Source organism: Ambystoma mexicanum, chromosome 1p (assembly GCF_040938575.1).
Source record: "Ambystoma mexicanum isolate Mex_15411 chromosome 1p, UKY_AmexF1_1, whole genome shotgun sequence".
NCBI classification, from domain to species: Eukaryota; Metazoa; Chordata; class Amphibia; order Caudata; family Ambystomatidae; genus Ambystoma; species Ambystoma mexicanum.
This window is the reverse complement of record NC_090921.1, coordinates 1,453,987,723-1,454,002,225: the sequence shown is the minus strand read 5'-3', so window position 1 is coordinate 1,454,002,225 and position 14,503 is coordinate 1,453,987,723. Positions and strand designations below refer to the sequence as shown.

The window sequence follows — 14,503 nt, the reverse complement described above, 5'->3', positions numbered from 1 at the left end:
GGGGAGAGCCCATAGAAGATGGCTAGAGTGAGGGAAAGAAAGAGGGAGCAGGAGTCCCAGTAGGAAGGATCTCAGTCTTGCTGGCGTTGAGGTAGAGATCATTGGATGTGCACCAAGCCTGGCTGGCAGATAGGCAATGAGGAATGATGGAAGAAGAAAGGTGAGGGTCAGAGGGAAGTTTGAAGAAGAGTTGTGTGTCGTCTGCATAACACTGGAACTTAGGGGAGGAGGAGGATGTGAGGTGTCAAGTGGAGCAAGATTGGTGTTAAAGAGCCAGGGAGAGAGGTTGGAGCCCTTGAGGGATACTGCAGGTGGTGAAAGAGGTGGGGAAAGAGAAAGAACACAGAATAACATAGGACAGACGGTCATTGAGGAAGGAGGTCATTCAGTTCATTGTCCGCTCCAAGATACCTAGGATATCATGGATCCGTTTTATGAGGATGGAGTGGTTGACCATTTCAAATGCAGAGGAGAGATCAGGTAGAACGAGAACAGCTGCAGAGTTGGAATCAAGAGCTGCGAGCAGCTCCTCACAGGTGTTCAGAAGAGCAGTTCCCATGCATCTGGATGCTCAGAATTCAGATTGATGGTTGTGGAGGCAACCAACAGGTTCAGTGTGCAAAGTAAATTGGGGGAGGACCAGCTTCTCCAAGAGTTTCTCAAGGAAGGGGGTGATACATATGGGTTGGTAGTTGGCTGGACAGGAGGGGTCTGCGGAAGTTTTTTCCATCAGGGGTCACACAAAGGAGTGCTTGAGGGAGGAGGGGGAAAGATCCAGTAGTCAAAGAGTGGTTGCAGAATTCAGCAAGTGCAGGGCAAGAGAGTCAATATTGTCCTGTCATCCAAGTCATCGGGATAGCACAACTCCAGTCCAGGGCTTTCTGATTTCAGAACATTGAGATTAATTGCTTTAGTCCAGTTTGTTTGATTAAAGTGAAACCAAGACTAAAGATTACCCGATGAATAGTGTTACATGAAAAAGTTGAGACTAGAAAATGTGTGTCTGTGTAATGTGGGGTTGTCTGACCACTCTGCGATGTACTGTGATAGATAATATCACTACAGTTTCCAGCATATGGTTTTGTCAAATATATAGGATGATCATCATTTCATGATATAGCGGATCAGTTGTTCATTAGACTGGACTGTTTCTCTAATCCACAATATTACAGTATAATATTCTTTCAGAGGACAGATGTCAAATGTATAATTTTTGTTAGAAAATGATGCATGGCAAAGTAAATTCCAGGATGTATAACACATAATAACAAATAATATTTGAAAAGATAATAAAACAAACAAAACACTTATTTTAAACATTGTTTTAATTGGTGAATCAAACCACAAACAACATTTTTGTCTATGTAATTAATTACAATTCTGTATGCTGTTCCTTCTGGACATCAGATTTTTCCGAAAGTATTTTGTCCAATAAAGTCATTCTTTGGTCCTGGAAATGTTTTCCTATCTTCTGTTCCAGGCTTATCTCAAGAAGTTGTTCATTGTCGTCATAAACTGGCCATTCAGGCAAACCTTTGCCATTAGGGTTTCTGTTAAAAACAGAAAATATATTAATAATGCATTTAAAATAGACTCAATTATTTGTAAGTTAAAAATGTGATGCCCATTAGATGACATTTGCCTTATTGGATATGTTGGATGTTTTTGTTTCACTTTTTATTTCCACGTTAAGCTTTTTTGATACTTTTGTAAAATACCACATTCAGGAAATTCCTATTGAGGCATACCTGTCTTCTCTGTCTATTCTGATTGCCCTAATGTTCAATGTTCTTCTCTAAACCTCCTAATGGCGTAAATGTCTACTGGAGAACTGGTACATTCTGTTATCAAAGCTTTTACAGATACACTGCATTGGGTGTCTTATTGGGCTCTAATGTACCAAAATATCAGAGTATGATTTACATATTGAGGTGTAGAAAGAGATTAAAAAAGATCAGTAAATACAGTCAGCCATATCACTAACAGAATGTGCACATTTTACCCAAACATTAAATAACCTGTAGATTGTATTTCAGAAATACATGATACTTAATCCAGCATGCTGCTTTGTAGTTGAAAGGCAACTCGTACAGCAAAAAAAAAAATCTACATTCATATAGGGCTCGGTATGTGCATATAACTATTATATGGACAAAGACACTCGAAAACTGATGTGACAGGTGCAGTGGGTAAAAGAGCATAAGAAAACAGGACTGTGAAGATACTAAATTCATTCATACATTTTTTTATTTAGTATTTATGGCCCGTTTATTTATGGATCGTTCAAGATTGTGACACTTCCATTTTTAAGCTTTGTGATGAAGCATCAGCAAAATACACAGGATTCGTTAATGAAGTTTTAATCAGTACAACAAGTTTGTGTGGTAAACTGAGACCGCTACACTTCACATCTGTGATGAACTCCACAACATTACAAGGGACAAACAGCACTACTTGTATGCCTCGACCACTCTGCAGCCTTCGACAACAACGACCGCCCCACTCGACTCAACATTCTATCCCACAGCATGAAACCCTTGGGCAGCGCCCTCGAATGGTTCACCTCCTATTGACAGGATAAACTTTGTCTCCATGCCCCCTTTTCAATCCAACCCCACCCTGGATAAGTATGGGGTGCCACAAGGATCCTCCCTGCTGCCACTCCTCTTCAATCTCTATGTTTAATTACTTGGACAGACCCAACAGACCCTTAGCCAACACAACATCCATGTCCACCAATAAGCAGAGCGACACACAAATATACTTCCAAATCCCATTCCTCTCACAGCTCCATATCCACAAAAGCGGTCTCTCCACCATCACCACTTGAATGTCGAACCACTTCCTCAAGCTCCATCCTTACAAAATGCAGTACCTCCTCATCTGCCCTTATATTTGTGTTTAATTGTTCATTTATAACACGCTTAATACCGGCGAGTGGTTTGGAAACACGGGATCGGGATTCAAAACTGTGTTGCGCTGCGTTGTTTTGCTTCAAGACAAATGCGTTGCCCCTTAGCTATATTCATCCATTACAAACACAAGCCCAAAAGTACACACTGCATTAAAGAACTCACCACAGACAACCCACACATATCCCTCTCAACATCTGTCAAATCCCTTGGCTTCACCATCAACCCCACCTTTCCTTCACACACCACATAGCTGCTGTCACCAAAACATGCAATCTACAACTACATATCTAATGTAAAATCCGACACATCCTTCCTCCTGATGACTTCAACACGAAAGTACAAGAACTAGTTCTACCCAAACTGGCCTAAGGCAATGCTCTCCTAACTGGACTTCTCAGCAGCACTGCTGCCCCCCCACCACCCTTGCAAGCCATTCAAATCACTGCAGCCAGACTCAACCTCCACTTGCTGAAACATTCACACACCATCCCAGCTCTTGCCAAGCTCCACTGGCATCTTGTACTCCAAACAATTGCCTTGTTAGTCCATCACTGTACTCCAAACAATTGCCTTGTTAGCCCACAAAAGCACTGTTCAGCATTGTTTGCAAAGCCATGCACCACAAAACCGATCTTACTTTCATGACAAACTCAAACCCATGACCCACACAAACACAAGACAAGTAAGCCATCACCCCCTACACATTCCACTTTTCAAACTAACATGCACACAAAAACAAACATTTACCCAATGGGCACCCAGGGCATGGAACACACTAGCTCTTCACATCCACACTGCATCATCCATCACCACTTTCAGAAAGAGCCTCAAAACATACCTGTTTCCCCACACATAACACCACCAGTTCCCCTGCTACCACGTGTCTATCCTAATCTTTCTATCTTATCCTGAACACTTTTTGCAACTTCTTTCATCTTCCACCTTTAAAACCCTTGGATCGTCTAAGGGGCTCTGAAACTCTCTTGGTAGGGCCAACGTTGAAGAATAATTCTAATAAAATTAATAAGGAATACAATTAATTCCCATGAGACGGAGGGGAGTCAAGCAGAAAAATAAAGAGTATTCACACTAAAGGTGTCGGGATAAGATAACTCAAAGTGTTGTAAGTTCCTGTGTAGGGGAATTCTGCCCTTGCCAAATTAAGCAATAAACCCTGTCGGGCTGGTGCTATACCGGGCCAGGTAATGTCCAGGCCACTTACAATTCCAAGCAAAGTGAGGGCTTTAATGGGAGACCAGGCAATACCTGCCTGGCTGAAGTCCCTCCGCCCGAAAGGGGTCTATTGCTATTAGCATCCCAGCATGTTATAAGGGGATGCTAATAGTTATTTTCAAGTTGAGAAACAGGGTGTTTGCCATTTTCCAACTTGAACAAAACTACAAACCAATATTGCTGCCATGGACTAGGGAAAATGGAACTACAAATAGTCCCTTCTCCCTTTCCATGGGGGCCATTGCTCCAACAGAGATGAGCGGGTGACACCGAGTGTTCCTAGCGTGGGACCAGAGAAAACCAGGTAGGTATGGCAGGATAGGTGTGGGTTGTGAAATTGAGGGTTGGGGAGAAGGGGGTTGCGTGGGGCTACACTTACCTCCATCCAAGTGGGGAAGATGATTGCCTCTAGCTTCCTGATTGGCTAGGGGGATGCCACCCCCGCCCGGAGCTAATATTCTCTACTTATCTTTTGGTTTTAGGGATAGAACACCCTGCATGATTCTTGGCACATTGTCAGGGTTATCGTCCCCAGCATCATTCTTGACTCGGTCTCAGGGATATAGCATCCAGCAAACTTCTTGACTTTGCAACATGCAAGTTCTTCTTCCCTTTTGCCTTGGGATAAGCATCAAGCTTGCAGCATATATTAACATCTTCTTGCCATGGGTTACCCTTTGGGATAATGAAAATACCTTCTAACACAATACTGCTGGCAAATATGTCTTCCCCCTTGCCTGAGGTGTTTGCCAATCTATGGTTTTATAAAAAAAATCACCAGCAATAGGACACTCCTGGGCCAAAGTCTCCTTGGTTCTATTCAGTGTCCTGTATCTTCCCACCTTCTGGTAAACAGTTTGTGATAGGCTCTTTGAATTCTCACCTTCCCAGCCACTGGTCTCCAACTTTGTCTGAAATATAGGCCTGAGCAGGTTCTGGGCTTTCTCTCCTACTATATGTCCAGACTTGATGAGGGTCTGAGATTTGGCCCTGAACAGTCCCCTTGGCTGTCTCTCCTGCACTGGGTGGGTCCACACCCAGGGTCTGTGATGTAACCTTCAGCAGGACCCCTAGTGTATCTTATCCTCTTATTATTGTCCTCACAGTGTCTCGGATACAGGCCTCAGCAGGTTTTTGGATGTTGCTTTCAAGTTCCTTGCTCTGGTTTCTGCCAGGATCTTCCTCTCCCTGTGGCTCTCCGTCCCTCCTCTCTCCATCTCCAGGCTCTCCCTGCAGGGCCAGGTGCACTTGTTTAGGATTTGTTTTTAAATCGTGTCACTCATTCTCTCTCCAATCTTTGGTCGGGACTGGTTTTTTGATTTTTACTAATCTCCCCCTGACAGGTGAATCTCTTAGTTCTTTAAATGAATCACCATGTGTCAATGTCTGAGAATGGAGGTATACAGCAGTGACTGTAGCGTTAAAGGTTGGAAGTGCCATTTTGAAGTCAGGCGGAAGAGTGGGTATATGTATGTGACTACTCAGTAAGTTACATAGCCCAGTTAATGTGCTTGGGTAGGCCACAGACTGTCCCTGGGGCTCATCAGAGAGTTGTGTCTTCATGGGTCTGATCATCCATTTCATTGCAAGTGTGAATCTATGTTGAGGTGCTCCTCCTCTGCTTGAACCTCTGGTCTGTAACAATGCTAAGTCTAGGGGATGGACTCTCTTTTGAGGTGCGAGTGCTGTCCATAAATCTTGGTGCCACATCAGTATCTACTCTGGGACGTTACTTAGTGATGGACTGGCCCTTCAAGTAGAATGCCCATGGGGCAAATTGGGGGGCACCTTCCTTACGTTTACCATAAATCTGGCTCTGAGATAGGAGTGTGCGTAGCATTAACTCTTAATCTTAAAAGACAACACAACTGGAGGCACATGGAAGGGCACTGTGAAAATCCCTGCATACCTCTTCCAGGTAGCATTTTGCGTGGTGGGCGGAACTCCCTGGTCTCCAGAACCCCTTTGAGTCCAAAAGGCAGGTTCAAAATGTGACTTAATCACAGATTTCTCTGCATCGCCAAGATCTGGCTTTCTGATTCAAGTGGAATTAGTGCATTGTTGAACATAACAGATCCTGTTGTACTACAAGACAATCATCTGACACAGCCCTATACCTTCTCGACTCTTCTATTTCTTATACTCTTGCCCCTGTCATGAGAATCTGCTTGAAGTCCAAAGCCAAGTGAACTTCCTGGTATGACTCCGACCTAGCCACACTCAAACTTAAGTGTAGAGCGGCTGAGAGGAAATGGCGGGTTTCTTGTTCATCCTATGACAAACAGGCCTGTCTCCTGCTCCAAAGGCAATACAGACTCTCTGTACTCACCAAGAAGAGATTCCACATTCAATCCCGTTTCTCAGCGGCATCTAACAATTCAGCAGAACTCTTTAAAATCGGCAAGGAGCTGGCAAACCCTGCTGCAGTCTCTAACCCTCCTGTTGCCTCCCAGACGCTTTGCAATGCCCTTACCTCACTTTATTTAAAAAACCCAGGACGTCTTGTCCGCTCTCTCCTCCCCTCCCCCTCCTCCCCCTCTCCATCTGTGCTTTCTGACCCTCCCTCAGCCACCCCCACTCCCCTTCTCATCCTTTCCTCTTTTCTCCCCAGATGAGGTCGCTAGACAAGTCCGACCTATGAAAGCCTCGTCAAAACAGGTTCATCCTTGTTCCTCTAAAACCATCAAGGACCACATTGACACCCTAGCTCCAGCCCTTGCTGATTTTTGCAACCACTTCTTTTCCACAAGTTACTTCCACTCCCTTCTGAAGAGCTCCCTTGTGCATCCTCTTCTCAAGAAACCCACAGCTGATCCTTCCTGTCCAGGTAACTATCGGCCAATTTCCATTACTCACTTTCTGGGCAACCTTCTAGAAAAGCTGGCCATCTCCCAGCTTAACCTACATTCTGATTCTGTTGGCTGTCTCCATGACCACTAGTCTGGCTTCAGAGCTGCCAGAAGCACGGAAACTGCTCTCCAGAACATCAGTGAAGGTCTGCTCTCCAACCTCAACTCTAACATTCCTCTCTCCTCATCCTACTCAATCTCTCTTCTGCCTTCGGCACGGTCAACCATACCATCCTGCTCAACTGTCTCCATGATAACCTGGGTATCACCAATCAGGCTCTGGCCTGGCTAACCTCTTTCCTCTATGATCGACCCTTCCAGGTCATACTGGGGTCCTTCATGTCTTCTATCTCCCTCTCTAGCTGTGGTGTTCCCCAGTGGTCTAACCTCTCGCCTTGGCTTTTCAACCAATACCTGGCAACTCTTGCCAGCTACATTGCATTTTCTGCTCAAATTTCCAGTGTTACGCTGATGACACATCTCATTTTCAAGCTGCCCTCGGCCACCTCCTCTCCCTATAGCATCTCGGATTGCCTTACTGCCATTCAAGATTGGTGTTCTGCCAATGATCTTTGTCTGAATGCCAGCAAGACAGAGATCCTCCTCATCAGCACTCCTTCTCCATCCTTTCCCCTCACTCTCTGGCTGGCCCTCTTGGCCCTACCCCTACCCCCACCTGCGAGGCTAAGAAGCTTGGGGTCATCTTTGACTCCACACTTCCCTTCTCCACCCACATCTCTGATGTTTCTAAAAAGTCAAACTTCCTACTGCACCCCCTCAGAGGTACTCTGCCTTTCCTCTCCTTTCCCCAGAAACTCAATGTCTCCCAGGAACTGGTTCTCTTTAGGTTGGACTATTGTAACAGCCTCTTTCTAAATCTACCTGCCTCTAGTCTCCACCCTCTGCAACTAATAAAAAACAGGACTGCAAGACTTGTCCTTGCCCTCAAGCCCTCGGATCGTATCTCTCCAGCTCTGAAATATCTCCATTGGCTCCCAGTGGATGCAAGGATTATGAAGAAGGTCGCGGACAACAGGTAAGGGTTTACCAATTTATTCTGGACCCCAAGAGGAGCAGGCTACCGCTGGGCAATTCTTCAAGCAGAACCAACTGGCCCGTGTGGAATGTTGATCCATGAACATGGAAAAACATTCCACACGCGCCCGCTACAGAATACAACATATCTCCACCCCTTATTGTGCAACATCACAAAGTAAAAACAGATTACAGAAATGAAGATTATGAACAGCAAATATTGGCAAAGAAAACAAGAACACAAGCAAGAAAATAATAGCCGGATAAAATGAAAATGGCCAACAATGCACATTGGAACATCATAACTAGTGCTATGTAACATACTGCACCATGATGCACCTTAACGACCAAAGTCTCTGAGTCTAATTGGAGGTCCACACCTTCTCACAGGCCGCCCCGACTCCACAACCTCTTCTCTTGACACATTATAATCCACAGGTCCACTCACACTCTGTTCATCCACAAAAACACCTGAAGTCTGGCTTACCATAGCACATTCGGGAACACAGGCACTCCTCTACCCAGGTACGAAATCAAACATATCACTTCCCTCATCATCCAAACCCTCACTGATCCCCACGGGTGTGGAATTTGTTGTGGATCTATCAACAACCACCACCCGTCTCTTTCTCCATACCGAACCACCCTCCAACCGCATGTAACCTTTACCACTTTTGACAACTTTCCTAGCAGGAAGAAATACACTACCACCCTTATGGACACATCTAGGATTCTTTCCATAGACCCAATCTCCTTCCTTGACGTGCAACTCCTTCCTATTACTCTGGGACAACCGTACAGCTTCCTGGCGTGCCAGAATATTCCGCTAGACATTGTCTAATTTTAACTCACATGGTCCACCACTGCCTAGCGCCATGGATCTCGAAGTGGTTCCAGGTTTCCTTCCCCTCATCAACTCGAAAGGCATCCTACCCATGCTGACAGAAGGGGTTCTACGATACGCAGACAAATATTGCGACACCACCCCTTGCCACTCAAGCCCACTTGACAAAGCCAACTAAATGGCATTCTTGATCATGCCATTGACTCTTTCCACCAAGCCATTCGCCCTTGGGTTCTATAAAGCAGTGCGATTGTGTTCTATAACACACTGCACCAAATATTCCTTCACGACTTTAGAGGTAAACTGCACTCCGTTGTCCGTGACCAGATTGGCAGGAATCCCCTCCCTATCAAATACCTTTTTAAAAAAAAGCTATAACACAATCCGTGAAGTGCTGCCACTTCAACCCATTTGGATGTATAATCCACCAAAACCAAAAGAAACCTGAACTCCGGTTCCAAACACTCAAAAGAGCCCATGATATCTAAAGTGAACCTTTGACCACACCTCTCTAGGAATATCAACAGGGTGAATAGGCTGAGGACGAACCACCCTGCTTTTGTCACTTATGGCGCAAGCATGACACTCCTTCACCACCAACTCTACATCACGATCCATGGCAGGCCACCAATACTCCTGTCCAAGTCTTCTTTTGGTCAAAGAGCGACCCAAATGCCCCACATGGGCCAACATGACAATCTTCTCCCTCAAGCTATTAGGTGGAATCAATTTTGTTCCTCTGGATACACCCCAGGGACCAACAGCTAGCTCGTCAAAACCTGGGAGTAACCCCTGCCCTCTGGTCTATCCATCACTACCTCCCAACCTTTGCTGAGGCCCTCCTCGACCCAACACAACTCCACATCATTTTCACTTTCAATGGTCCAAAGGGACTTATCAATAGCAGGGATAACACACGCAACTTGAAACTCCTTCTCTTCTCCCATGTCCTCGCCATGCAGATTCCCCAACTCTGCAATAGGTAACCGTGATAAACAATCAGCTACCACATTTTGTCTACCGGGCACATACTCCATGATGAAGTTATACTCCTGCAACTCCACGGACCACCTGGCTATCCTTGGAGATACTGTACCAATACCTTTAGTGGAAAACACATGCACCAGGGGCTTATGGTCAGTCCTGACCACGTATGGAATACCCCAACAAAACGTTCTGAAGTGTTTAGAAGCCCAGGTCACAGCCAAAGCTTCTTGCTCAATCACAGAATATTGTCCTTCAGCACCCCTCAAAGTCCTAGATGCAAAAGCCACTGGTTTACACTCCCCTTCACACCACTTTTCCAAAACCGCACCTATTCCCACCTCGCTAGCGTCTACGGTGACAATGGTTTTAAATTTAGGGTCAAAAGACCTTAAGCATGGGGCACGATCCACACTAGTCTTCACCATCTCAAACTCCTTACCACACCATTCAAACCTAACATTCTTTTTTAACAACGCCCTCATTGAAATGGTTTTGTCAGAATAGTTGGGAATAAACTTCACATAGTATTCAGCTAAGCCAAGAAATGCTTTAAGCTGATCCTTATTGGTGGGCACTGGGGTATCCTTCAACACCTGTACTAGCTCTGCCTTGGGACTAATTCCCTGGGCACTAAGGGTATGACCTATATATGTCACTTTATCCACACCAACCTGACACTTAGCCAATTTTACTGTCAAACCCTTTTCTTTTAAAATCTTCATCACTTCACGCACCCTACAATCATGTTCCTCCTTACAACTACCCCACACCAAAATATCATCCTGGAAATAACATACGCCCGCCAAGCCACCAAATAATTCTTGCATCAAACGCTGAAACACAGCCGATGCCGACGCAAGACCGAAAGGCATGCAGCAAACGCGATACGCCCCAAATGGGGGTACAAAAGATGTAAGAGGCCTGGAATCCACATGTAGATCAATTTGGTGATATGCCGCAGACAAGTCAAATGTAGAAAAACATTTGGCCATACCTAAGGTGAGCAACAACTCGTTAATGTTTGGCAAAGGATGACGATTAATCCAAATAGTAGAATTAAGTTCCCGCAAATCTACACACATCCTAAGATTTCCATCTCCTTTCTTAACCAACACCACCGGGAACAACCATTCAGAGGACGCAATAACCCCTGCCGCCATCAACTTATTTAATTCAAACTTGAGGCCCTCCCTTGCTAAGACTGGGACACACCTCACCTTGTGAATCTTGGGCACTGCACCCCTTTTTAGAATGATGCGGTGAGAAAATCCTTTGAGTCTCCCCAACTTATCCGAAAATACCTCAGGAAACAACACCCAATGATTCAGACGTCACATGTCCCCTCACATCCTCACCCTTGTGAATGCTCAATACAGGCACCTCCTTCCCCGGGTGAATTTCAATGCCCAAAGCAGCTTGTTCGTCCCATCCCAACACACTGGTACCCTTAACTGCCATGTACAACTTGCCCATGGTTTGTCAGCCCTGAATTTCAATGCAAGATCGATCATAGCCAAACACACTAATGGGATTTTGTCCATAGGCACTGGGACTAATGTCAGACGCACACAAAGTTGAGACCTCCTTGCCCAGCCTCTTCACGAATACCTCTGGAGACACAATGGTATAGGGAGAGCCTGAATCCACTAACATGTCTATAGGATGGCCATCCACCAGTTCTGAAACCCACGGACCCTTCCGTGAAACACCTTCCACATGAAAAATCACTCCCTGTTCCACCTTAGCTGTGGACTCAACCTCCCGATCGGAAACACACCCATCAGATACCACACCAACCACACCATTGTATTTGCACATACGAGCATAATGTCCTCCGCATTTGCATTTCCTACACACAACACTAACTGCAGGACACTCTTTGGACCCAGCCAAATGACTCGGCCAGCCACATTTTTTACAAGACTCCTTGTCATTAAGTGACCTCCCACACTGGCTGTCACTTTTATTGGGTTTCTTCTTGTTATCTCCACCACCTACTTTTCCATGTGGTAAAATAGCATGAACAACATCTCTAGAAGTCTCTTGCTCAGTCACTATTTGCACATTCGCCCTGGAGGCTTCAATAGCCCTAGCGATCTCGACCACCTTCTCCAATGGCGGGTCACTTTCTATCCAAAGTCTCTCCCTGATCTTCTGGTTACTTGTTTTCATCATTATCTGATCTCTGATGTATTCATCTACAATCCCTGAAAAATTACAAGTGGCCATCAGAGACCGCAAAGCTGTCACATAGGCGTCTTTGGATTCACCCGACCCATGTGCCCTTGAGAAGAATTTATATCGCTCCAATACCACGTTTATCCCCCTACCAAAGCGACCCTCTAGTTTCTTCAACGCAGTTTCATACGCACTCACAACTGTTTCTCCTTCCCCACTGCCAGGCACAGTCACCTCCTCCCCAGGCAAATGATGGAAGACACGCAGCCCTTCAGTGCCTATACAGTTGAGAAGCACTGCTTCTTTCCCATCATCAGAGAACTTTGTACCTCCCGCAGCTCTCGTATATTTCAAAGGAGTCAATCCACTGGTCCCACGGGGCCACAGGCTCACCTGGAGTTGGCAAAAATGCAGGGGTGGGGGGTTCTAGCAGCAGTGTGCCACATGTCTTACGCCCAAACACTAGTCCAAAGCAGAAACAAAGTACTCCACAGGAAAATTAGATGCCACAAAATGAGAACACCAAGGTGAGTAATCACTGGAACCCCCCAGCTGTCTTACAGCACGCAGTCAAGTTGAGGGATGATGCCTCCTCACCTACCAGAATCGCCCAACACGTGTGAGCTGGCCAACAAACACAGTACCTTAATAGGGAAAGAATGCCCCTAATATGCGCTGCAACACAAGGAAAGTGTAAGTGTGCTGGTCCGCACAGACCGCTGTCCAGAGTGTCGGTCCCCACCGACCACTATCCAATTCGCACGGCTGAGACTGTACCAACAGTACCTTGGGGAAAAGAACACCCTCCTCTGGGCTGCCAACAACGGAAGTCCTCCACGAAACGTACGTCCTTTGGCCCCTCCTCCCGGCCGTAAGCGTCGTGTGCGTGTGCCAGCCTTCAATCCCAAGTCAGGACCACGCCTCCAGGCGTGATAACACGGAAGTAGCTGACAGCTGGTACACTCCTCACTCCAGATGCTTCCAGGATGCCAGGTAAGTGAACAACGTCTTGCCCCACTGCGTCGCTGCGAAAACACACGCAGCTGCCTCCAGCTAGAAGTAGCCGCGGGGCTCAGTGGCAACGGCGTGCCTCTCTCCTGCCGCCACTACCGTCACTGGTCAGAACTGCAGCCGCCCCCCACCTGGGACCACGTCATGGTCCGATCCAGGCAGTGGGGCTCCAAAACCGCCCAGCCGGCAAGCGAGGCGCAACAGGGCACAGCTGCACTCAGGGATGTGGACAGTAGCCCGCAGCGGCCAGCCCTCGCCTGGAAAAGCTCTCAGCCAGGATCGGGTCGCCCACCACGCAGTTCTGTTCAAGGAGACGGCGCCGTGCAAGAAGCGGACGCGCTCTGCAGCTTCTGCTCCTGTGATCTGATGCTGCGAACGCAACAACCTTGCACGCGTGGAGTGGGGGTCCAGATACACCTCATCGCCAATGAAGTAGGTCGCGGACAACAGGTAAGGGTTTACCAATTTATTCTGGACCCCAAGAGGAGCAGGCCACCGCAGGGCAATCCTTCAAGCAGAACCAACTGGCCCGTGTGGAATGTTGATCCATGAACATGGAACAACATTCCACACACGCCCCACTACAGAATACAACAGATTAAATTCAAAACCCTCTGCATTGTCCATAAGGCTTTCTGGGGCCTGGGTCCAAAATATCTTCAGCTATCCCTCCGCAAATACCTCCACTATCGAGCTCTTCGTTCCTCTACCTCTAACTCCCTCAGGATCAGTCGTTCCTCAAGAAACGAGCTAGGGGAAGCTCTCGGTCTTTGGCTGGGGCCTCCCTCTGGAACAGCCTCCCTGCCACTCTAAAATCTGAGGAGAACCATCTCCAGTTCTGGAAGCACCTCAAGACCTTCCTCTTTGCTTCTGCCTTCGCACCCCCTTCCCCTGCTGATCTATTCTCTCTTGGCACCGGGAACCTGGCCACTCTCCGTCCTCCGGGCCCAGGTTCCGGCTCACCCTGCCATCCTCCCGCACTACCTCCGGGCCACCCCTTGCACTGGGGTCTGTATCTGTACCCATACAGTCCTCCCCTCTTTTTCTTCCTGCACCTATCTTACCTACCCTGTCTGCTGCCTTAAACTCAGCACTTGCCACCTGCTAGCTGCACTACCTTTTTTGTGGCTTTCATTATTTATTTATTCATTCATTATTATTTATTCTGTTCTCCTTTTGCCCCGCACCTTCCATTTCTCCCCCTTCCTTGCACTTTTCCCCTCCCCCTTGAGCTTTCTCAATGTCACTGGCCCTAGTAAGATCATTGTTTTGCTTGTCGCGCTCTGAAATAATTGTTGTATGAGCGCGATAGAAATAAAATATCAATTCAATTCAATCTTGGACTTTCTTCTGTTAACTAATTTTCATTGCGAGTGTGCAACCTAATTAACTATTGAATTACAAAGGCTGGCATAGGGGTTGCTCTAATGCCAGCTCACCTCATCTAAATG

The 14,503-nt window shown here is 46.6% G+C and overlaps 1 protein-coding gene across 1 annotated transcript in view; it reads right to left on the bottom strand.

Moving 5' to 3' along the window:
• Positions 1-1,307: 1,307 nt before the first annotated feature.
• The window catches only part of LOC138455188 (fatty acyl-CoA hydrolase precursor, medium chain-like), a 799,801-nt gene continuing 786,605 nt past the window's right edge, over positions 1,308-14,503 (bottom strand). Inside the window, exon 13 of the mRNA XM_069607091.1 lies at positions 1,308-1,550. Coding sequence (XP_069463192.1) covers positions 1,373-1,550 — 178 coding nt within the window. The 3' untranslated portion in view covers positions 1,308-1,372. The remainder of the gene's footprint in view (positions 1,551-14,503) is intronic.